Here is a 24,582-nt window from a genome sequence, read left to right on the forward strand (position 1 = left end):
GCTCAAACACCTTATATGTACTGTTTCTGTTCATTGTGTTGTTTAAAATTTCTGGTTTTCCCTTTTTCTCAACAAATGATAACAGTTAATAAGAAAAGAAACGATTTGTTGTGAATCACAGCTACAATATGAAAATGACATAGAGGCAGATCAATATGAGATAAAATTTAACTTATATCAGAAGGAGTAGCTTGTTAGTGCTTATACACAAAACCCACCACAACAGGATGGCCTTGTACACCTTATACTCAAACAACAGGATGGCCTTGTACACCTTATACCCAAACAACAGGATAGCCTTGTACACCTTATACTCAAACAACAGGATAGACTTGTTGTACACCTTATACCCAAACAACAGGATAGACTTGTACACCTTATACCCAAACAACAGGATAGACTTGTTGTACACCTTATACCCAAACAACAGGATAGACTTGTACACCTTATACCCAAACAACATGATGGCCTTGTACACCTTATACCCAAACAACAGGATAGCCTTGTACACCTTATACCCAAACAACAGGATGGCCTTGTACACCTTATACTCAAACAACAGGATGGCCTTGTATACCTTATACCCAAACAACAGGATGGCCCTGTACACCTTATACTCAAACAACAGGATAGCCTTGTACACCTTAAACTCAAACAACAGGATAGCCTTGTACACCTTCTACTCAAACAACAGGATAGCCTTGTACACCTTATACTCAAACAACATGATGGCCTTGTACACCTTATACTCAAACAACATGATGGCCTTGTACACCTTATACTCAAACAACATGATGGCCTTGTACACCTTATACTCAAACAACAGGATGGCCATGTACACCTTATACTCAAACAACAGTATAGCCTTGTTGTATACATTATACCCAAACAACAGGATAGACTTGTTCTATACATTATACCCAAACAACAGGATATACTTGTTGTATACATTATACCCAAACAACAGGATAGACTTGTTGTACACCTTATGCCCAAACAACAGGATAGACTTGTTGTACACCTTATACCCAAATGACAGGATAGACTTGTTGTACACCTTATACCCAAACAACAAGATAGACTTGTTGTATACATTATACCCAAACAACAGTATAGCCTTGTTGTATACATTATACCCAAACAACAGTATAGCCTTGTTGTATACCTTAAAGTCAAACAACAGGATAGACTTGTTGTATACATTATACCCAAACAATAGGATAGACTTGTTTATATACCTTATACTCAAACAACGGGATACCCTTGTTGTATACCTTATACTCAAACAACTGTATAGACTTGTTTATATACCTTATACTCAAACAACAGGATAGACTTGTTTATATACCTTATACTCAAACAACAGGATGGCCTTGTACACCTCAAAATGTGGTAGCAGTGTTGTAACCATATTTGGCCCTTGGTTTTACTCCTGCAGGGATGTTTTATTTTTGTTTCTCAAAGTGAAAAGTGTATTTAATAAAAAAATCATTTGTAGAAAACTAACAAAATGAACAACAGAAACGCCTTTTGATTGTAATAAATATGAATATATGCATATGTAAATAAGATGTTTGTTAGTAGGTACTACACAATCTTTAACAGGCATACATGTTATATAGATCATTTGGAATTTCAACACCACAATGCTTTAGATTATTTTGTTTTATTGTTAATTTGTTATCAATGCAGTCATCAATACAAGATACACACACATATATATATGCTACAACCAGTTACCCACCAGGCTGTGTTAGAACAGTCGTAGATTAGGACAGCATTTACAGCCATATTTTGCTGACTTTCTTGCTTTGGTTTAGTGATGCTATACAAGAGTTTTGATGCGAGCTTGATGCGGTTTGATGCTGTAGCCTTTCGCTACGTTGATGGATGCTCTTTGTGAGAGCTGCGCTGTAGTGATGGGCGTGTTTCTGTAGAGAGTGCTACATCAGAGCAAAGCATGTGTAATTTTAGTCAGTTGGTTGTATTGCTACTTAGTAACAAAGCTTTTCAGTTTGAAGGCATTACTCGGGATGGTAATAAAACTGGAATGTTTTTGCTTTAATTAAATCTGGTTTTGTTTGTTATGGGTGCTGTTACCACTTTCTTTTCTGATGTAAAATCAAACAAAAAGCTGAAGATGATTCACATATAATTAATTGGGATATTTAAGCATAACATATTTATCCTATAATAAGCCCATGCCTGGTAATAAACCCATGCCTGGTAATAAGCCCATGCCTGGTAATAAGCCCATTCCTGGTAATAAGGCCATGCCTGGTAATAAGCCCATGCCTGATAATAAGCCCATGTCTGGTAATAAGCCCATGTCTTGTAATAAGCCCATGTCTGATAATACGCCGTCTATTGCAGCGAGAAGAAGATACTAGAAAATGGCAATTTCGTTATCCAGTTATAAGTCCAATCTCCACATAGAGTCACAGTTGATATATCGGCCTGCTGGGCTCATTACAGGATAAATACCAAAATTACATTCTCATTATTATATGATATCAATCTATTTCAGCTTTCATTAATATGACATGTGTTCGTATTGACAAAAATATATTTCATTTTTCATGAATTTCCTTTCAGAACAGGATATATATTTTTTAGTTTGAAATGATATTTAGATTGCATGCACATTTTCTGTTGTGATTTCATTTGGTGGATTTTTGTAGGAATTTGTTTGCCCAAGGAATGCATGTTTGTCTGGAGATACCTGGTATTGGTTACCCAAGGTTCAATGTTAATGTTCAATTTTTACAGATTTATGGTTGACTGTTGATTATATAAATATGTACAATATGCATGAGTTTTCAGGGAAAACAGAATAATTCAACAAGTATGAAAGTTTAAAAAAAATCAATCTAAGAACTAGAAGGTCAATGTGTATTTTTGATAATGGTTGATTGAAAATTAAAAGAAATAAGGTTTATATAGACATTTAAAAAAAATGTTTTGCATAAAAACTTAATTTTAGGAGTACATCAGTTTCAAATATCAGTTGTCATCAATAAATAAAATCTCTACTTGAAGCATGTCCGTAACACCTGACAATGTCAGGTATGTTGGTATGTGTCTATGATGGTTCCGTAACCTGACAGTTTGAATTATCTTGTTATGTGTCTGTGGTCATTCCGTATCGCCTCCTCATGTCTCGTCCTCCGGGAGTTTGGGAGTAGACAGTATTTGCTGACATTAAGACATTCGTTTTGTTTTAATCGATCCAGGAACAGTTATTGATTTGATGTAGGTGTACTTAAAATAATCATCAATCAACTCTGAGATTGTTACCAGACTTGTGGTGAAGGTGACATGGTGTACAGGAAAACCTGTCTAATGTGTAACCATGTGGGATACCACAATATACATTATGTAGGTTGGTCAGATTAGACAGGTTGTTGGAATACACAGGTCATATGGCATCATAATGTCTTATACAGAGTCAGAGTAGACTGGTTTCAACTGTAAGCATTTGAAGGTCAAACTTGATCACACATGTATCTTTTCTTCAGAATATGAATATATTGCAGTTTTTTGTTTTTTGTTTTATTTAGAGATGAGGTAGAGATTGAATTTGAAAGGTTCAGTTGTAAGTCATTGAAGATCTTACAAGATAGTTTTCTTCAGAATATGTACACAATATTAGAGTTTATTAAAATAGATAAATAGTCAGATTATTCAGGTGTTAGATTAGACAGGTTTTTAACTGTTAGACAGCAGTTGATGCACAACAACAGATCTTGTGAACCAGCATGAAGAAACGGATTTCAGTGTATACTAGTACATATTATGAAAGACTTCTAATCATTGACGGAGTTTATGGCTGATCCCGTTATATAGATGTAGAGCAGCTATCTGGGAAAGTGCTGATGCATTTTTATAGAGACATGTTCGTACTTATCGTGTGTTTTTGTGTGTTTCAGAGTAATATCCACAACCCACCTATAGACAAGCCAGGGGAGATAAGTCTATAGTAAGTACATTACTTATAATCTTATCTGTCTGCTTATATGTTTTACCCCTCCATACTGTACACTCGCCTAAAAGCTTCAGATTCCAGGCTGATATTGCGTAACATTAAGTTGGATTTGTCTCAACACCGCAGAAGGATTTTTCTGGAATTTCAAGTTGACAAATCAGTAACTGGAAGGATCTGTTGAGAAATGAAGTTTTAACCCTACACAGTATAGCTATATCTTACGATTTTACTACATTGTATTCACCAAAACATGTTGGATCAAACTGAACCAGAAACTGATATCAAATTTAACTTGCTGCTTTGCTGGCCTACTCTGTACAGTACTGATCACCAGGGCTGACTGTGATCAGATTTGTCTATGTGGATTTCATTTTGTACTTTTATCGATTCCTAAATCAATCCTAAGATTATGCATTGCGAAATGTAATTCTCAGTTTGGTTGTCATCCCCCTACATTTTGATCCCTTAGTGTATAAACAGCCTGGTCACTTGTCTGGTGAAGTAACCTCGTACATACCATGCTAGCCACTGAAGCATCACACACAAGCTTCTGTAAACTTACACATTACATTAATTAATCACAAGACAATGAGACAATAATAAAATTGACATGGTTAAGACAATGCTCCCTTTTTACGAGCACCAGTTTCCGTCTGGGCGTTTATATCTTTCATGATTTGTCCTCTCCTTCTTCCTGCCATTGTGTTTTCATGACAGGTTGAGTTCTAGTTCTATCCTGTATATGACACTAATATATATTTTTTGTCTCTCTATATGCATAATTTTGAGTCTTTTCAAAACCTGTGGTACAGAAATACTCCTCCCAAGTCACAAAAACTGATGGAATCATTACAATGGCTTGTAAATCGATACCCAGAATGGTTGAGAGATTATCGTACAGGAAAGTCAATCTGTTGAAGCCGATTTTATGATTTTAAATCTACTGTAAATAAAACAGCTTCTACAACTATGCAGTAATAAAATGTCAGGGACCCTAGACAATTAAGTGTATCGGAGTCATAAACACTTCTAATGGGCAGACATCATGGGGGTTATATAGATTTCAGGGGAAACTAAAAGTAACAACATTAAAAATGGATTTGTATGGCAGATCAGAGTAAATCAGAAAAAATATGAAGAAGATTTAAGATTTATAACAGGATATTTTATACTTTACTGAAATATCGACATTGGACTGCAGGTGTTCAGTGTGCCTTTGTTAGTATCGAGGTTGACAGTATTATTGTAAAGGAAAAAGAGTTCCAATTCAATGATATTTGGACATAACTATAAAGGAGGTTTTCTGACACATATAGCTAGAGTTACTTCCCCTGACTAGTTATTTCCCTTTTGTTTTCCTTATTCCTGAGTAACAACATTGATAGATTGTAGAACTGTAGTCGACTCCTAGGTTGTTGGTTTTTTTTTTTCAATATATTGACATTTTTATGCATATTAAAAATTGAACAACTTAGTGCAGTATGATATTTTGCCAGATATGATGTATAAGTATAAGGGTATTCGGAAGGGAAGGGGGGGGGGGGGGGGGGGGGGGGGGTTTAAAAAGGATTGATGATTAATAGTACATGTGTGTTGATGTTTACTGTATTAGTACATGTGTGTTGATGTTTACAAATACAGGGTATGATTGTTTGTTTATGGTTTATCAGGAAAACAATTTGATAGCTGTATAGATTGTACCGTGATGTGGTGTTGTATTACAAAGTGGTGTTGATTACAACAAAAGATATTTATAAATACCACAAGTGACACCCAGGCTGTTGTCAGCTCTAAGCTCTGATCTTTGAATTTTACAAATGCTAGACTTGTTTGTATGTGTTATCTGTAAATTCATCCATTGATGTACTTGGGAAAGTAAACTGGACTTTTAGGCCTCAAACTAATTTAAAAAAATTGGTCATTTCTGGATAAGGACATTTTGACAAATATAGGGTTTGTGTCTAGAGTGCTAAATCATGGCTACTTGGCTACACTGTAATTCTACAACTAACTCTTTGTAGATTTTCATGCCTCTTAGGTTTGCAGTGAGTGGATTCATTTTGTTTGAAATTTGAAAACATATAACTTTCACTGTGTGAATACAGTACTGTGTGGATTAGGTACCAGTGATATTCTGTAAGGCTGCTGCCTGAAACAAGTGCTGCAGGTTCTTGTTTAAGGTACCAATTAATATTGATTAATGTCAGTAGAACATGTGTGCAAAGAGTTACAAACATGTAATGATCGAGGTGCATATAAGCCAAGATGACCAGAGTTTGATTCCCTGATTGAACATGGGTGAGGCATCCACCCATCCCCCCCCCCCCCCCCCCCCCACCACCACCACCACCACACCCCACCCCCTAACATGAAAACCCCTGTGATCATAGTCTATAGCTTGTTTTGTAATTGCTGGAAATCAGCAGTTTATTTCAAAGTTGACAAATATTTGGTGAAGTCTACAATCTACTTGTAAATAATTTAGGTGTACATATGTGATCATATCAATAGACAATTACAGACCTTGAATGAGGTGCATATGCATTACTGATGAACCCTGTTATCTATTTGACAAGTTAAGTAAGTTTTCATGTCAATGGAGGGGATATTGTGCGAGGCCCTTTCATACCTACATATACCACCCTATACTTACCTTGTACCACATCTCTGATTTATGGACATTTAAAGGGGCATGGGTTAAAGATTTAGTGCAATTTGAAGAGACATTACCGCCAGAAATCATCACTTTCATTGCTTAGACATGAAATGATCAGGACAAGCTCGTTTTGTCCATCATGTCCTGTGAGTGACTTGTTTTTATGTTTCCACAATTTAAATGGAACAATAATCGTCAAATCTACACATTCGCCCGAGTGTTGATATACCTATTTACATACAGCCCTAAGCTATTTACACGGTGTAGGTAACTGTGTTTTATATAGGAGAATTTGTGTTAACGTCACCCATTTAAAACTCAGAAATATTAGCATAGACAAATTTGTTTGAAATATCTGTGTTCTTTTGTTGTTCTCTGTTGAGCTGTGTTGGAATAAAGATACCAGCGTTTTTCTAATAAACTTTTCCGCCAGTTCAATTAGGTTTCGGTATTGAAAGGCGATATCTTTGTTACACCAGAGCGTGATTGAGACATCCTCTTGAGCGGTACTCGCCTGTAAACACAGGGTATCTGCCTACCCGCTCAGCTGCAGGGGACAGGGAAATTCAACAGTCACAAACTACCGCTTTGTTATGGATCTATGGTTGTAAAAGAAAAACCATTTTCTGACACATGTATCTTCCAGCTTATTTATAGCTGAGCAAACAAGTTCAAATTGTTCTGTATTGAAATTTGAAATGGCTATTTTATTAAAGATCTCAGTTCAATAGATAGGTCAATATAACACTAGTGTTTCTGCAAGTTTGGATTTTTTTCCTCTTTTTCAATAAATTCCATAAATGATCAATGAAAATTTCCTTTTGAAGACATTAAATTCTTTATTCAGAAAACTAAATTGGACCTTACTATAGAAGTAGGACATAAAAAAGGGGCGTTACTGGATGGTATCGAGTCAATACCAGCTCAACTCTCATTCACTGATAGGATCGGCAAAGCAACATACAGCTACAATAGCTAGAGTGAAATTCAAAATGGGTATGATCTTTTAGACTTGAAGGTCAAGAAGGGGACATCATGACATTGAGATGTTGAGGGAAACTGAAATAGTGAGAGACTGAGGAATGTTGTTATGTTGTAAGCATTGTAAGCTTGGATGATTATCATTTTTTTAAATCTTAAATTTCAACTCAACAATAACAAAAAATGAGTAGCTGATATATATTATACTGTTTTAATGCAGAATGTATCAGCATATTTTAAAAGTTGGGGAAGTAAATTCATTTACTCTATATAGTTGTTGTGTAAAGGCAGGGTTTATGTAGAAGCATGCTGTGTTAGCTGCTGCAGAACTGTGTGTAGTGTATTAAGGAAGGGGATGTTTTGCCTGTTCAAATAAAGCTCTAATCTTCTGATACCCTTATTATCAATTATGCACTGCCAGAGATCCCCTTATCTGGCCCTGAGCAAACTGGACATGTCCTTTAGCAAACAATATAGCCAGAGGAGTCAAGGGCACCTTGTGAAGAGAAGCCTATTTAAATAATCTGTATGCATAATGACAAAGGGGCAGGCATCATATAACCCAGTCACTGTTAGGGTCCAGTGTTAACGAAGGTTTTGTGTTGGTCCTAGTCAATGAGGACATAGCACCACGGGGACATGACCGATATAATACCAGCTAATCACCACTGGTCAACTGGTCAGTATATAACAGATGGACATTGTCCACTCTCAAAGTCATCACTAGTTACGTAGCTGTGCAGGCTTTAGAGAGTTTCCTGCCCTTGACTTATTAAGATCGTTTGAGTGACAGTGCGGCAGGCTGTGTTCTGCTCCAGCGACCAGTTTACATGTAGTCGTTATGCCCGAGTGGTCATCCATATATTGCTTCTCTGTGGCTTTGATACATTGGAGTTAATTTTTAATTCATTTCCACCGAGTTGTGAGATCTAGTGTGTTTTGGATGTGTGTGTCAGGTGTATATAGTGATCAGGAGAAAGTCTCAAGAAATCGACAAGTGTAATAGATAGCAGTGGGACAGTTGGACCACCACACTGGCGACCTGCTTCACTGAACGGCCCAGGCCGTGAGTGTGTTGCCATCTCTGCCATTGACACCACCACGCTGGATGTAATGTTGCAGAACAGTTGTGTGGAATTATTGATGAGGCTGTGATGGATGTAAGATGCTGAATGTGGTTGGGATATAAAAAGCATCCGTGCTAATATAACTACCCAGCATGCAGCAGATGCTTCAGAAGTTGTACAGGTAAGATATGTTTATTGGTTACCCTTCGTTATCTATTTATAGAACATTTTCCTCCTTCCCCGGGGGAGGGCATGATATGCCAGGTGTGGCAATGATTGTGGCATTGTGGTATTTTGGCATAATGACGTGCACGAATCTTATGATATGTCTGACACCAGTTGGTGTCTTCAAACCATATGTGGGCCAGAACCATTTACAATATGTAACATACACACAACTAGATATTAATTAATCTGATTTTGGTTTTTGGAGATGTAGTTTGTTGTGAGTGGTTGCCTGGTTTACATTGTGGTGGAGTTTTGCGGTTTGGTGGTTTTGTATATTAAGAGAGATTTCCGGCCTTATACAGGTGTACACGTACACAGTCCATGTTTACACAATCCTTTTTGACCAAGATCCTTTCTTATTACCTGAGACCAAGGTATACTGTCTTGTAGCATTGTTTGATGTCCAGTGACATCCATCAAGTTTAACAAATTAAACCTCTTAATTGGACTAGCTGTTCTATTATGGAGGAGAGAAAAAGCCATCCATTGTCAGAACAACTCTGGACAGTCCATCTCTCACTATCCCCGTTACCAAAAAGGGCGGGAATGTCCCCTCCCTTTACCGGACCAATGTCACATGGCAATTTATCATCATTTATCATCATGGTCCCGGAACCGTTTATCTCCGGTCAGCATTTACCTTGCCAAGCAAAGCACTTAATAGAAAATGATTTCCCTATGTATAATGTAGTTGATCATGTTTGTAGATAGAAGTGCATACATACAAGCTGATGTTGTAAACAGTTCTGACTTAATTTGTAATAATCAATACCATAGCTGTACCAACAGATGTAGAAAGCGAGAGCTCAGACTCAGCATGCAGTCAATATACTCCTATTCCAATAGTTAAAACTCTTAGGTGCTCTACCTAAGCTGAAATTCCTTTGACACTGAAGAGTGGGATTAAGTATCGTTTTAATAGAATTATCAATGGCAAATCAGAATAGACTTCTCTTATAAAATAATAGAAAAAAAGTTATCTGGCACACAAATATTGATTTAGATATGATTTCATTCAAAGTGTCATGTTGGGGAATCTAAACATCTTTTTATAACAAATGTGAAAACAGGAAATACATCATCATTTTTTCTATGACATTCTGTTTTAAACTTGACTGTTTTCACAGAATTGTAGAATAAGATAAAATGACGTTACAAAGCATCCTTGTACAAGTTTGAATTACTTCCTGTTACCATTTCATGCAGTCTTTCTAAAATGCTGCTCATTTTAGTATTTTCCATTATATATTTATTTTTTCCACCTCAAAACATTGGTCAAATTATTTCAAGTGTACTCAGATGTAGAATTGATAAAAAGTTACCATCATATCCTACAGTGATTAGATTAAAACCGCAGCAGTTACATTTATCGACTTTAGTTCTCTTGATCAAGCAACAGCCTGTCTCTGTGGCAGTAAAACGAGTAACATAGAATTATATGCCTTTGATAATGATACAATATAGTGATATAAAATGGACAAAGGAAGGCGCTGATGATCGTCTGGACAAAGGACGGCCCCTGATGATCGTCTGGACAAAGGACGTTCCTTATCACATATATTTATATGAGTCAGGTGTTCTGAGGTGTTGTGACTACTAATCACTGTCAAAGTTAATCAGACAGACTGATTGCTACACAGGTGTGATAATTATAGGTAAAAACATACCTGTCAATGCATCTCGTTGTAGGAGCAGGTGATTGTTGAGGCATATCGTTATTATATAGCCTCTATACCGATAAACAACACGTAAACGAGCCTCAGTGATTATTAATATGATAATATACAGATAATTGTGTTAAGGATACAAATGAACAAATATTGTATTTCGACAGACGAGATACAATTGAACAAATATTGTGTTTCGACAGACAGCAAATATGATTGCTATTGCTTGTTTTCAATTTCAACCATTAATAATAGATCATGTGATTGGTTTCCATAACAACCGACTGTACAGAGAATGCCTGTAACATATTACATGCTCTCAGTATATTATATACTATCGCTGTCATATGTCAGCTGGTTTCTTTCAAATTGTCCCATATACATATAATCTCTGTAGCTAGAGATAACACCCTGGCTTTGATAACTTCACATTATATAATATGTACCACCATCTAAAAACCAGTCCCAGAGAAAAATAGGCTATGGAGGAAAACAAGATATATACTACACTGAGTTCTGATACAGACGAATCCGTAGGTAGACTTGCTCTGTAATAAGAAATGTATTTATAGAGAAAGAGTGTTTATGTTTGATGGAAGCTGTAATTGTTGATGTGTGTATCAGTGAAGTGCATCTCTGAAAGATGAACCTGTGTTTAACGCAGTCATCCACCGTATACATAATATTAGCAATTCAAGTATTCCCCGTCTGCTTGTCCAACTCACACAAACACTGGGCCCAGCTCTGACCTGTTCCGATTTGAAAGAACTCCAAGTCTTTCCTGTTTTTTGACACCAAATTATTCCTTTTCACATAATCAGAGCATGTGAATTTGATTAACATATACAATTTCTCTACCTTGACTTCCTGAATACCAGGTAAAAATATATAAAAAGTGTTCTGCTGTATCTGGCAATAAGCTCTGATAAAGATAAGTCTAAGGCTAGCAAATTAATTTTCCGTATACAATAAGCCCATCCCTTATTTTAGTCAAATTCTAGGCCCCTGGGCTTATTGTTAAAGGGAAAATTTAAATACACTTTCGTGCAGTGTAATTTCTGCATTATATTTTGCTTTTAGATAAAATTGAGATGTAAAAGGAAAATGTATTTTATAGTAAATTTTTGGATGAACCAATGTTCCTTTAATAACAAAGTTATGTGAAAATTGCTGTATTTTGAAGTAAAATACATTTCATTAAAAAAAGCGTCATTTAAAACTTGCAGGTAATATGTGTAAATTTGATGTTACTAGTGTTGTTTAATAGCCCACTTAGATGTTTGTGTGTGATGTAACATGTATCGGCACTTGACCTCAGATGGGTGGGTCTATTTCTCAACATCATGATGTATCACTCGCAGAGAACCGCAGAGAACCGCAGAGAACCAGCCTCCGTATATGTATATAGTCTCTGGCATGTACACTGAAATCCTGGAGCAGACCAAGAAGACTGTAAATATTACATATATAGATTGAGATTTGCTCTAGAAAATGATTTCACATGTATTTGTGTCTTGCTGGTCCCTGAAGTCCTAAACCTGATGTCACCTCTTTCCGATGGTTTACTGGACCCTTATGGATAATCAGTGATAAAATTAGCCTCAGTTAACATTATGATGTTACTACGTCTTATTTAATTGGAAGAAAACACCTTAGTAGATTGTAAAAAAGGATCATGTTTCTCATTAGCCAGACATTTAATTCAGTTTATGTTACTACAGGTATATGATTCTGTTTCTCAAAGTTTAAGCCATTAAATTTTATTTCAAAATATTTGTCTTGTACAAAAATTCCAGCTCTCTTAATGCTTTGGTATTATTTACAATTTCAGCCAATAACACTTTATGTCTCCTATATCAGGTCTCTTATATTGGGTCTCCTATATCGATAAAACTTGTCTCCTGGTGCAACAACCAATGATAATGACATCAGTGGTTGGTTACCATGGAAACAATCGTGGAGAAGCTAATCTATAAGTGGGAAAATATTTTTAATACTGAACGCATTACAAGAGTTAGGACTAATGATGTTCTGACAGTGATGGTGTTGATAATAGCCATGTCTGACCAAACATCATTCCAAGTGACACCTACAATCTTCTTGCTATAATTTTCCCCTCAATAATTACATCTCTGTGGTATCCATTTAATGGAATGCAATATAGCATAGGTGTGTCATTGACATCTGCTGAATTGATATTAGGGTAGGGTGTGTCCTTGGCCGGAATTATGCAATTCATCATAATGCATCAAAAAACTTAATATTTTTTCACACTCAATTATTGTTTGATGGTGTGAAAAGTAACCCTGTGTTAAAATACATACTAATGTATTACACTTCCTCTCAATGTGGTATTACAGGTACACAAGGAAGCTAGTGGGGGGGAATTAATAGCATGATGAATTCATACACATGCAGTTTTGTGTGTTATACCAGTAACAGAATACCACACAGTTTTGTGTGTACATGTTATACCAGTAACAGAATACCACACAGTTTTGTGTACTATACCAGTAACAGAATACCACACAGTTTTGTGTGTTATACCAGTAACAGAATACCACACAGTTTTGTGTGTACATGTTATACCAGTAACAGAATACCACACAGTTTTGTGTACTATACCAGTAACAGAATACCACACAGTTTTGTGTGTACATGTTATACCAGTAACAGAATACCACACAGTTTTGTGTACTATACCAGTAACAGAATACCACACAGTTTTGTGTGTTATACCAGTAACAGAATACCACACAGTTTTGTGTGTTATACCAGTAACAGAATACCACACAGTTTTGTGTGTTATACTAGTAACAGAATACCACACAGTTTGTGTGTACTATACCAGTAACAGAATACCACACAGTTTGTGTGTTATACCAGTAACAGAATACCACACAGTTTTGTGTGTTATACCTAGTAACAGAATACCACACAGTTTTGTGTATATACCAGTAACAGAATACCACACAGTTTTGTGTACTATACCAGTAACAGAATACCACACCGTTTTGTGTGTTATACCAGTAACAGAATACCACACAGTTTTGTGTGTTATACCAGTAACAGAATACCACACAGTTTTGTGTGTTATACCAGTAACAGAATACCACACAGTTTTGTGTACTATACCAGTAACAGAATACCACACAGTTTTGTGTGTTATACCAGTAACAGAATACCACACAGTTTTGTGTGTTATACCAGTAACAGAATACCACACAGTTTTGTGTACTATACCAGTAACAGAATACCACACAGTTTTGTGTGTTATACCAGTAACAGAATACCACACAGTTTTGTGTGTTATACCAGTAACAGAATACCACACAGTTTTGTGTACTATACCAGTAACAGAATACCACACAGTTTTGTGTACTATACCAGTAACAGAATACCACACAGTTTTGTGTGTTATACCAGTAACAGAATACCACACAGTTTGTGTGTTATACCAGTAACAGAATACCACACAGTTTTGTGTGTTATACCAGTAACAGAATACCACACAGTTTGTGTGTACTATACCAGTAACAGAATACCACACAGTTTTGTGTGTTATACCAGTAACAGAATACCACACAGTTTTGTGTGTTATACCAGTAACAGAATACCACACAGTTTTGTGTATTATACCAGTAACAGAATACCACACAGTTTTGTGTACTATACCAGTAACAGAATACCACACAGTTTTGTGTGTTATACCAGTAACAGAATACCACACAGTTTTGTGTGTTATACCAGTAACAGAATACCACACAGTTTTGTGTGTTATACCAGTAACAGAATACCACACAGTTTTGTGTACTATACCAGTAACAGAATACCACACAGTTTTGTGTGTTATACCAGTAACAGAATACCACACAGTTTTGTGTGTTATACCAGTAACAGAATACCACACAGTTTTGTGTGTTATACCAGTAACAGAATACCACACAGTTTGTGTGTTATACCAGTAACAGAATACCACACAGTTTTGTGTGTTATACCAGTAACAGAATACCACACAGTTTTGTGTGTTATACCAGTAACAGAATACCACACAGTTTTGTGTGTTATACCAGTAACAGAATACCACACAGTTTTGTGTACTATACCAGTAACAGAATACCACACAGTTTTGTGTACTATACCAGTAACAGAATACCACACAGTTTTGTGTGTTATACCAGTTATAGAATACCACACAGTTTTGTGTGTTATACCAGTAACAGAATACCACACAGTTTTGTGTGTTATACCAGTAACAGAATACCACACAGTTTTGTGTGTTATACCAGTAACAGAATATCACACAGTCTTGTGTGTTATACCAGTAACAGAATACCACACAGTTTTGTGCACTATACCAGTAACAGAATACCATACAGTTTTGTGTGTTATACCAGTAACAGAATACCACACAGTTTTGTGTGTTATACCAGTAACAGAATACCACACAGTTTTGTGTGTTATACCAGTTAAAGAATACCACACAGTTTTGTGTGTTATACCAGTAACAGAATACCACACAGTTTTGTGTGTTATACCAGTAACAGAATACCACACAGTTTTGTGTACTATACCAGTAACAGAATACCACACAGTTTTGTGTACTATACCAGTAACAGAATACCACACAGTTTTGTGTGTTATACCAGTAACAGAATACCACACAGTTTTGTGTGTTATACCAGTAACAGAATACCACACAGTTTTGTGTGTTATACCAGTTAAAGAATACCACACAGTTTTGTGTGTTATACCAGTAACAGAATACCACACAGTTTTGTGTGTTATACCAGTAACAGAATACCACACAGTTTTGTGTACTATACCAGTAACAGAATACCACACAGTTTTGTGTACTATACCAGTAACAGAATACCACACAGTTTTGTGTGTTATACCAGTAACAGAATACCACACAGTTTTGTGTGTTATACCAGTAACAGAATACCACACAGATTTCAGCATCCATCACTGATACAATTCATAAATAATTCAAAATGTTTGGATAACATTTTAGTAGGGGACCTGATAGCAAGTCTGTAGGATCTCCTCTGAATGTTTATCCCATGGGACAGAATCACTTTATTTATATTGTGTGTTCGGGAACAACTGAATGATATATATACAGTATTCTGCTATAGGGTAAATCGTGCTTCATATCTTAATGGATCCAAATCACAATCAACATGATTTGTGTACAGTCAGGATTATACATGCAGTACCTTACACATGTGTCCTGTTTTGTTGGGCCAATTTATGGGGAAATTAAAGTCAATGTTGTTTCATAAATAGGCTACCAGATCGTCCCGTCCTATATATCACCATATATTCCTTTAATACGGAGTGAACACTATTTCTGTTTTACACTTGTTTTATATCCAGAATAGACAACGTAGGATATTGTACATAAACATATATTGTTAAATGGCTAAATCTGCATCATCATATGACTATTATTTTGCCATTAGGCCCGTGGTTATATCCTTATGTCTGGCCTTGATTGTGTTTAAGTTAAAAGTCATTTCCCATTCAGAAAATTAAATAAAAGTACATGTACATACTTGTGCGGTTGTTGATTGAGACAGAACTTAGAACTGTTGAGCAGTATTTTTTTATATCTGTCGATGACTGTGTGATAGGCCATTAAGGATTAATAATCAATTTATTTCTCTATCTGTCTGAGTCGGTGTTGTTATTTCTCGTAGAGTTGTGACAGGGGCTGGATCATGATTTTCTCGTAGAGTTGTGACAGTGTGACAGGGGCTGGATCATGACTTTATCATAGAGTTGACTGACAGGGGCTGGATCATGATTTTCTCGTAGAGTTGTGACAGGGGCTGGATCATGTCTTTATCGTAGAGTTGTGACAGGGGCTGGATCATGACTTTCTCGTAGAGTTGACTGACAGGGGCTGGATCATGATTTTCTCGTAGAGTTGACTGACAGGGGCTGGATCATGATTTTCTCATAGAGTTGACTGACAGGGGCTGGATCATGATTTTCTCATAGAGTTGACTGACAGGGGCTGGATCATGACTTTCTCGTAGAGTTGTGACAGGGGCTGGATCATGATTTTCTCATAGAGTTGACTGACAGGGGCTGGATCATGACTTTCTCATAGAGTTGTGACAGGGGCTGGATCATGATTTTCTCGTAGAGTTGACTGACAGGGGCTGGATCATGATTTTCTTGTAGAGTTGACTGACAGGGGCTGGATCATGACTTTATCGTAGAGTTGTGACAGGCGCTGGATCATGACTTAATCGTAGAGTTGTGACAGGGGCTGGATCATGACTTTATCGTAGAGTTGTGACAGGGGCTGGATCATGACTTTATCGTAGAGTTGTGACAAGGGCTGGATCATGACTTTCTCGTAGAGTTGTGACAGTGTGACAGGGGCTGGATCATGACTTTATCGTAGAGTTGTGACAGGGGCTGGATCATGACTTTATCGTAGAGTTGTGACAGGGGCTGGATCATGACTTTATCGTAGAGTTGTGACAGGGGCTGGATCATGACTTTCTCGTAGAGTTGTGACAGGGGCTGGATCATGATTTTCTCATAGAGTTGACTGACAGGGGCTGGATCATGACTTTATCATAGAGTTGACTGACAGGGGCTGGATCATGACTTTATCGTAGAGTTGTGACAGGGGCTGGATCATGATTTTCTCGTAGAGTTGTGACAGGGGCTGGATCATGACTTTCTCGTAGAGTTGACTGACAGGGGCTGGATCATGATTTTCTCGTAGAGTTGTGACAGGGGCTGGATCATGACTTTCTCGTAGAGTTGACTGACAGGGGCTGGATCATGATTTTCTCATAGAGTTGTGACAGGGGCTGGATCATGACTTTCTCATAGAGTTGACTGACAGGGGCTGGATCATGACTTTATCGTAGAGTTGACTGACAGGGGCTGGATCATGACTTTCTCGTAGAGTTGTGACAGGGGCTGGATCATGACTTTATCGTAGAGTTGTGACAGGCGCTGGATCATGATTTTATCGTAGAGTTGTGACAGGGGCTGGATCATGACTTTCTCGTAGAGTTGTGACAAGGGCTGGATCATGACTTTCTCGTAGAGTTGTGACAAGGGCTGGATCATGACTTTCTCGTAGAGTTGTGACAGGGGCTGGATCATGATTTTCTCGTAGAGTTGTGACAGGGGCTGGATCATGACTTTATCGTAGAGTTGTGACAGGGGCTTGATCGTGATTTTCTCGTAGAGTTGACTGACAGGGGCTGGATCATGACTTTCTCGTAGAGTTGACTGACAGGGGCTGGATCATGATTTTCTCGTAGAGTTGACTGACAGGGGCTGGATCATGATTTTCTCGTAGAGTTGACTGACAGGGGCTGGATCATGATTTTCTCTCCCTATGTTCTGTTGTATGTGTTTGAAGATGTAATAATTAAAACAAACAAGTCCATTTGAAAAAAATGGCCGTAAATAAAAATCAAATGCAAAAGCAAAAACCACTACAAAATATGTGTAGTATCAAGTATTTCTGGTGAATAAGAAGATTTTGATCTCTGTTTGCAGAAAGAAAGAAAAAAACAATTAGCAGTTTAAGTAAATTATGATTTAACTATGAAACATGTCAGTGTTTCTGGATGAACAAGCATTTTTTTCCGAAATTAGTTCTGAGAAATCTGTATACTATTAGATGATTATAAGAAATAAGAGAGACAACTAACAAAATCATGTAACAGGTGTTAATTAACTGAAAACATTATAGGTGTTGTATAGTGTGTAAAATAGCATATAACCTTTAGAGATAACTCTAATGCAAATGTAAGGTAGCATATATTCTGAACTAGCTCTCACATAAGTCACAGGTACTACATGTATGTATAGGTAGCATACAACCTTAAGTCTAACACAAGTAAGTCACAGGTATAATATGTAAGCTAGCATATATATGTAAAAGTACATGTGGCCATAGGTTTTCAGGTAATTAGACTCTTTATAATCTGATACATCCAATTAAAATCAAGATATATGACAGAACATAAGAACATTGTTATCAGTGTATATGTATAAATATGTACTGGTAATTTCTTAAACTTTTAAATTTTTGTTAATGATCCAGACTTAAGAGCAATGACATTGTAGATTTAAGATATAAATCATTAGTAATGATAATAATAATAAAAATAAAATATCAAATGCCCAGGTTTCCTAAAATGAAATGTTGATTTATGGTAGATATGTAAATATATAGGTACTGTCATTAATGAATAAACATACACATACACTCGTGTGTGTTATAATTTCATCAATGTGTGCCTTGGTTTGTCATTAGCTGGGGACTCTGGACTCCTGTGTATGGCTTGGACTTCAGCCAAAAGGAAGGTCACACAGCTACCTACTGCTGGTCAAGCTATGTGATAGCTGTGATAAGTAATTAGGAAGTTAATGGGTTAATGCAATCACTGCCCATAATATCAACAACAGCCATATGTTGTGTAGTAGGACCTGTGGTCACACTGGCCATTTCCTCCCAGTGTACACACCACTGGCAGCTACACCACACCAGGACTTGATACCATACAGTTGGAACACATGATAGTGAGCTTTTTCTGGATTTTTTTGCCTGTGGTCATCATATTCCCGACCAGTTTCTAAGTGACCATACATACATGAACAATACAGGATTATTAAGTTTCCAGAATGGTTGTCCTAATGTGTAGCAAAGGATTTTATATCACCTTCTAAGGAGTTAATTGGTACCTCGAATGGAACCTTTCCCTTTTGTGAGAAAGTGAAATTACTTATTTATGACAATGGGTGTTATACAGAGTGATTGTAGGTGGAAATGACTCAACTGACCCTTATAGGTCAATGAAATCCCAGAGTGACAATGCATGCCTGTAACCTCTGCCATAAAGTCTTGTTTAGAGTCATGTGGATGACCATTATTGACCAGATGTGTCCAGAATCTCTCAGAGAACAAGCCAACTGCTGCCTTAAACTGTGTTAAGAATCATTGGGATGACCTTTACTGATTGTATGTGTCCAGAATCGTAGACTTAACCATGCAGTGCTGCCCTTATGCATCTGGCCTTTGTCCAGCCCCATGTACTAGTCCTCATGGGGCCAGAATACGTCCTTCAGAAGAACACCTTGACAGCTTGTCCCAGTGGTATCGGGTTGTGTCTGAACAAGCTCGGATGCTGGACATCACCGATACAGTTTTCCAGGAGTATATAATTCTATTTATCATTTTTATTGTATTTATCCAGCACTAATCCCTCAGATGTGCCGCATCATCTGTGTTTACTTAATTACTTCCAAGTGTTCACAAATATGCTATTTCATTCTTTTAAATCTTACTGGTAAATTGAGTTGGAGATTATGATTCAGTTGGTTTATTACGGGATAAAAATGCTATATTTTTAATGTATACCTGTATTTTTGTTTTGGAATTGTGCTCTGAAAATCACGCAATACTTTTATAAGATATTTCTATCTGTTGACTTAACATTCTCTAATAAGGCATTTAAATAGGTATCTATATTAGGAGTTATAAATTAGTAGCAGCTTCAAAGTTGTGTCAAACCTTTTAGAGACATTGACCACTGGTCATATAATACTTTGTCTTTTAAACGTTTTCAGCACATGTTAATGCTGTGGAGATGATGATCCTGTCTCTCAGGCTGTCCACAGTATTGATCTTGCTGTATTTGTATGTTGATATCTCAACAAGATCATGCTCTCGGTGAAATTGATTTACATTAATTAACTTGATTACATGTACTCCCCCTATCCCCCCTCCCCCCTCTCTGTGAAGTGACACATATTGTTTGGTAATATTATATACTAAACATAACCTTCTTTGATTTCAGTACGGAGGGCAGGAAACGCCTAGCGTCGGCCCCCGCGCCTTTGCCCCCACAGAGCGAGGAAGAAGGTGAAGATTCATACAAACTCATACAAAAAGGGGGTGATATCCCTATTCGGGGCCTACAGAAACCTGCACCTGAGCGAGGAACAAGTAAGTACTGCCACGCCTAGATAACCTCTGGGTACACACCTGGACTAAACCGAGCATGTCAGGTTGTGTGATTTTCTTAGTGACAGACTTCCCAAAATTAGCTTCACACCTACACTATTGAAATATCTATATCAACAGGCAGTCGTCACTTCAGTTGCTTATTTTCTTCATTTCTTCTTTTTCCTTTTATTAACATATTATCTTAATCTGAAGTCCTTCAGTCTATATTTGTATCATTGTTATCAAATGTTTATTACAGCCAAACTGTATTTACTTGTGCTTGGCTCCGATTTTTTTACTGTGTAATGTTAATCTACGGAAAAGTGATATTCATCAATAATTGAATGCCAAATAAAAAAAGATTGAATTGCAAATTTGAAAACCTGTGCTTTTAAATTGAATCGTCCTGATCATAAAATGATATGGGGTACTCCCCTATTTTGCTTCGCTATACGTACCCCCTCCCCCACCCACGCCCCCCGCCCCCGTCCATAGGCTGACCACATATCTCACTACATTCTAAACCAACTACTGTAGATCTCTGCTTTAATCATTAACACCTCTCGTAGATCATTATATATATATATACCATGGTTACTAGTTACCAGGATGTATAGACATCATATCCAATCATATACATAGATTCTATTACCTACCGCCCTATTCTTCACATTCCTCTATCATATCTCTGGCTGATGTTTCTGATAAAAACCTCTCTATCCACAAATATCTCAACATTACAGCTTCCTGGCTAATGGTAGTGTTGGGTATTCCATAAGTCTCAAGCCAAATCAAGCTCATTTGTAGGCAATCTGATGGAAATTCATTATTTTGTTAAAAGTTTTGACAACATCAGTCTATACAGAGAGGGAAGCCTATTGTCAAGCATTGATATTTGTTTTCTAAATTTAAATCATAGTTAAAACTGAAATCAACATTATCAGTAATGTCCTTTATCCTGTTTCTGAGTAATAAATAGCATCATCTAGTATATATCAGCAATGAACCAGTAGGATTGTCTGTTACAAATATAAATGAACCAATAGAATTGAATGTTACAAAATCAATACTCCTATGTAATTTGTTGTTAGCTTGTCTTCATTTGAGCTTGAGGTTTCTTTGGGAGTGTGGTGTAGTTTATATCCACTTGATGTTTTGGTTGTTATGGAGATCAACATCCTGTCCGACTTACAATAATAAAGAACACACATACATTTACACTCCCTTGGGATGCATGAGACTTGTAAATTCAAATAGGGATAGAGTTCATTTGGTTTTGGAGAGTATTGAATGCTTGTTAGCAGTACATGGCCATATTGTAACTGTGTTTGGTGAAATAATGCATATAGCACTGTGCATGTTATAAGGAACAGGTTTTTGTCGCAATTTCTTAAGGTGGAGCATTTTCAAGGTCATAATGACCAGAGACTGACCTTCTCATAATTGTTAACGTCAAGACAAAGAATGAAATAGAACCTATGAATACCATACAGACCTCACCAGTACGGTGTTATCATTTTCTTGGCTTTAAATCGCCATCGGTCTTAGACAAAATGATGTGGAAAGAGAAGTATCAAAATAATGATTTTACTATCACACCTTTTGAAAAACTGATATTGACTTAGGTTCTGTGGAAAGAGTTTACAAACTCAAATGTTTTTATTGTGACATCGTAAACATCGATTATCTGTAGGTTGTGTGAAGCTAGAAGTGTTAATATTATATTTAAAATGATGACACTCTATTTCAACCTTCATTGTCCAAAATCCAAAATTTCAATAATGATAATATTGCTCAATATGAAAGTGTTATTAATTGTTATTGAATAGTTATATAGCTGAAATTACCTTGAACTTACCTTGTGAAGGTGTTTGGCTTAGCACTAACCACAAAGGGAGATAACTCATCATTCTTAAATAATACTTACCCCAGGTATTTATTTCAGTCATTTACCAAAAAAAATAAAAAAACAAAACGAAAGAAAGCATTGTGAATTTTTCTTGAAAATGATTTGAGATATATTTTCCTTTGGAAAGGAACTATGTTAGTGACATATAAAACTGTCTAACATCTGTAACAGAGAAATTAGTACACAGGGGTTATCATAACAATGTGTTACTGTTATAGTCAACTGTAGAACTAGAATTTGGTTGATACTGGTTACCAGATACTGAGGCATATTATGCACTTTTGTGAATCTCCAATTTCATTCATCCTGGAAACACTTTTGTATCAAACTGCTTTTCCATATCAAGCTAATGGTATAATGATATTTTAGTTGACAAAATCTGTTTATTTAGTGTCCCTGCCAAAAACGATTTCCTTTGATCCAGTTAGATTTGCAGTAGAAAAGATGATTTATTGAAAAGCTTGATGCATGCTTTATATTGGTATGACATTTATCATATAGCATGACCTTGACCTTTGTTATTGGAACATTTAGCCTCACCTCTGGTACATAAACTACTCATATATGTCATAAATTGCTGGCAGAAAATCTCATGTTTCATGTTGTATTTTATTCATCATGATATTTTTTTTTGGATTAATTAAAATTTTGTCAAAAGATAAAGAATTTGTATACAAAGTGTGAAATCATTATTGTAAAAGTCATTGTCATTTGAAGATTAATCGTCTGATTTCCATTTTCATTCTGTTAGACAGTGATATTATGTTCCACCTACTGACCTTTACGTTATTAACCGTATACTAACAAAACTGTTTTTTTCAGACCGTTGACGATGTAGGAGGATGGTGTATTGTATTCTCCTGTGGGCATGCTCCCATTATAGGGTTCCGTCTCTCCTAAAAGTGTCATTTGTCGCAGAATCTATACATCTACCGAAAAGTTAAACAGTATTACAATGCTGACACGATCAGTTCTACAGGTGCAGGTACGGTCTGGTCAGATTCAGCCGAACCTTCAATCTCTTAGCAATGAATCTAACACAGATGAGCGTGACAGGTATGCTGTAGGTCAAAGGTCACGTCTCAGCCTCAGACTTGGTCACCAGGTAACTCCGTCTGATAATGAACCAGTACAGAATGTAGGATGGGGCCCGAAGTCAGGGGGACCATACGACACTGATCAAATCACAGAGCCAATGATTACCAGTCAATATCATCACAGAGATTTGAGTCACGTTGATCCAGATGATGATGAGCTATTTATAAATAGATTCCAAAAACTAAAAGAACAATACGAAGACTCATCATTATCTACACCAACAGTGAGTCCACGAAAAACAAGTGAGCTTGATGATTCTTTGTCATCTACACCAAGTCCACGGAAAATCAATCGGTACGAAGATTCGTCATCATCCACAACAACAATCAGTCCACGGAAAATTGAACTTATCTCTATCCCAAGGAGTCACCTTCAGCTCACAGAGACAATTCGATGTTCTTCTGCTCGACCAAATGCCTCTCCAGTGCCCGGGGGGCGGGATTTAGATGACTCACCTCTTCCTGGAGATAGGAACTACCCTCAGTTTTTACCAGATAGAGATATTCGTGTCCCTATCAATGAGACAGACAACGAGACTGAACACCAGGACTACGACGTGTATGGGAGAGGAAGCAATGAGAGTAGTGAAGTATCACCCAGACTGGATTATCATTGTACAATGGAGGACAATTACTTATCCAACTCATGCATCCTACGTATCAGAGGGATTCGATTCTACACAGGTGGCACGTCCAGCTTATGCATATGACGATGACGAAAGAGATATTTCACAGCAACATGAACAAACGTTTCCAGATCCATGGTCAAAGCTGATGTGTTTTACTCCTGAGGAGGAAGAAAACAGTGACCAACAGGATGAACCACTTCTACAGTCAGTCTCTGCCAAGGCGTCTGTTTGCAGTGACAGATCGTCGCGTATCGATTCCCATACTTACCAGACCTACACAGCTGGGCTGCTACATTCGACAGGCAAGTCTGATGACTTCCAAACACTACAGAGGCATTTTCATAATCTCGAGAAAATAACAAGTAT

The 24,582-nt window shown here is 36.9% G+C and overlaps 1 protein-coding gene across 15 annotated transcripts in view; it reads left to right on the forward strand.

The window, feature by feature from the left end:
• Positions 1-24,582, forward strand: part of LOC117331777 — a 184,221-nt gene that overhangs the window by 138,609 nt on the left and 21,030 nt on the right. For all 15 annotated transcript variants that reach the window (XM_033890658.1, XM_033890682.1, XM_033890699.1 and 12 more), the window contains 2 exons: positions 3,930-3,979; positions 20,433-20,581. In XM_033890658.1, coding sequence (XP_033746549.1) covers positions 3,930-3,979; positions 20,433-20,581 — 199 coding nt within the window. The remainder of the gene's footprint in view (positions 1-3,929; positions 3,980-20,432; positions 20,582-24,582) is intronic.

Source organism: Pecten maximus, chromosome 1, assembly GCF_902652985.1.
Source record: "Pecten maximus chromosome 1, xPecMax1.1, whole genome shotgun sequence".
Classification (NCBI taxonomy): domain Eukaryota; kingdom Metazoa; phylum Mollusca; class Bivalvia; order Pectinida; family Pectinidae; genus Pecten; species Pecten maximus.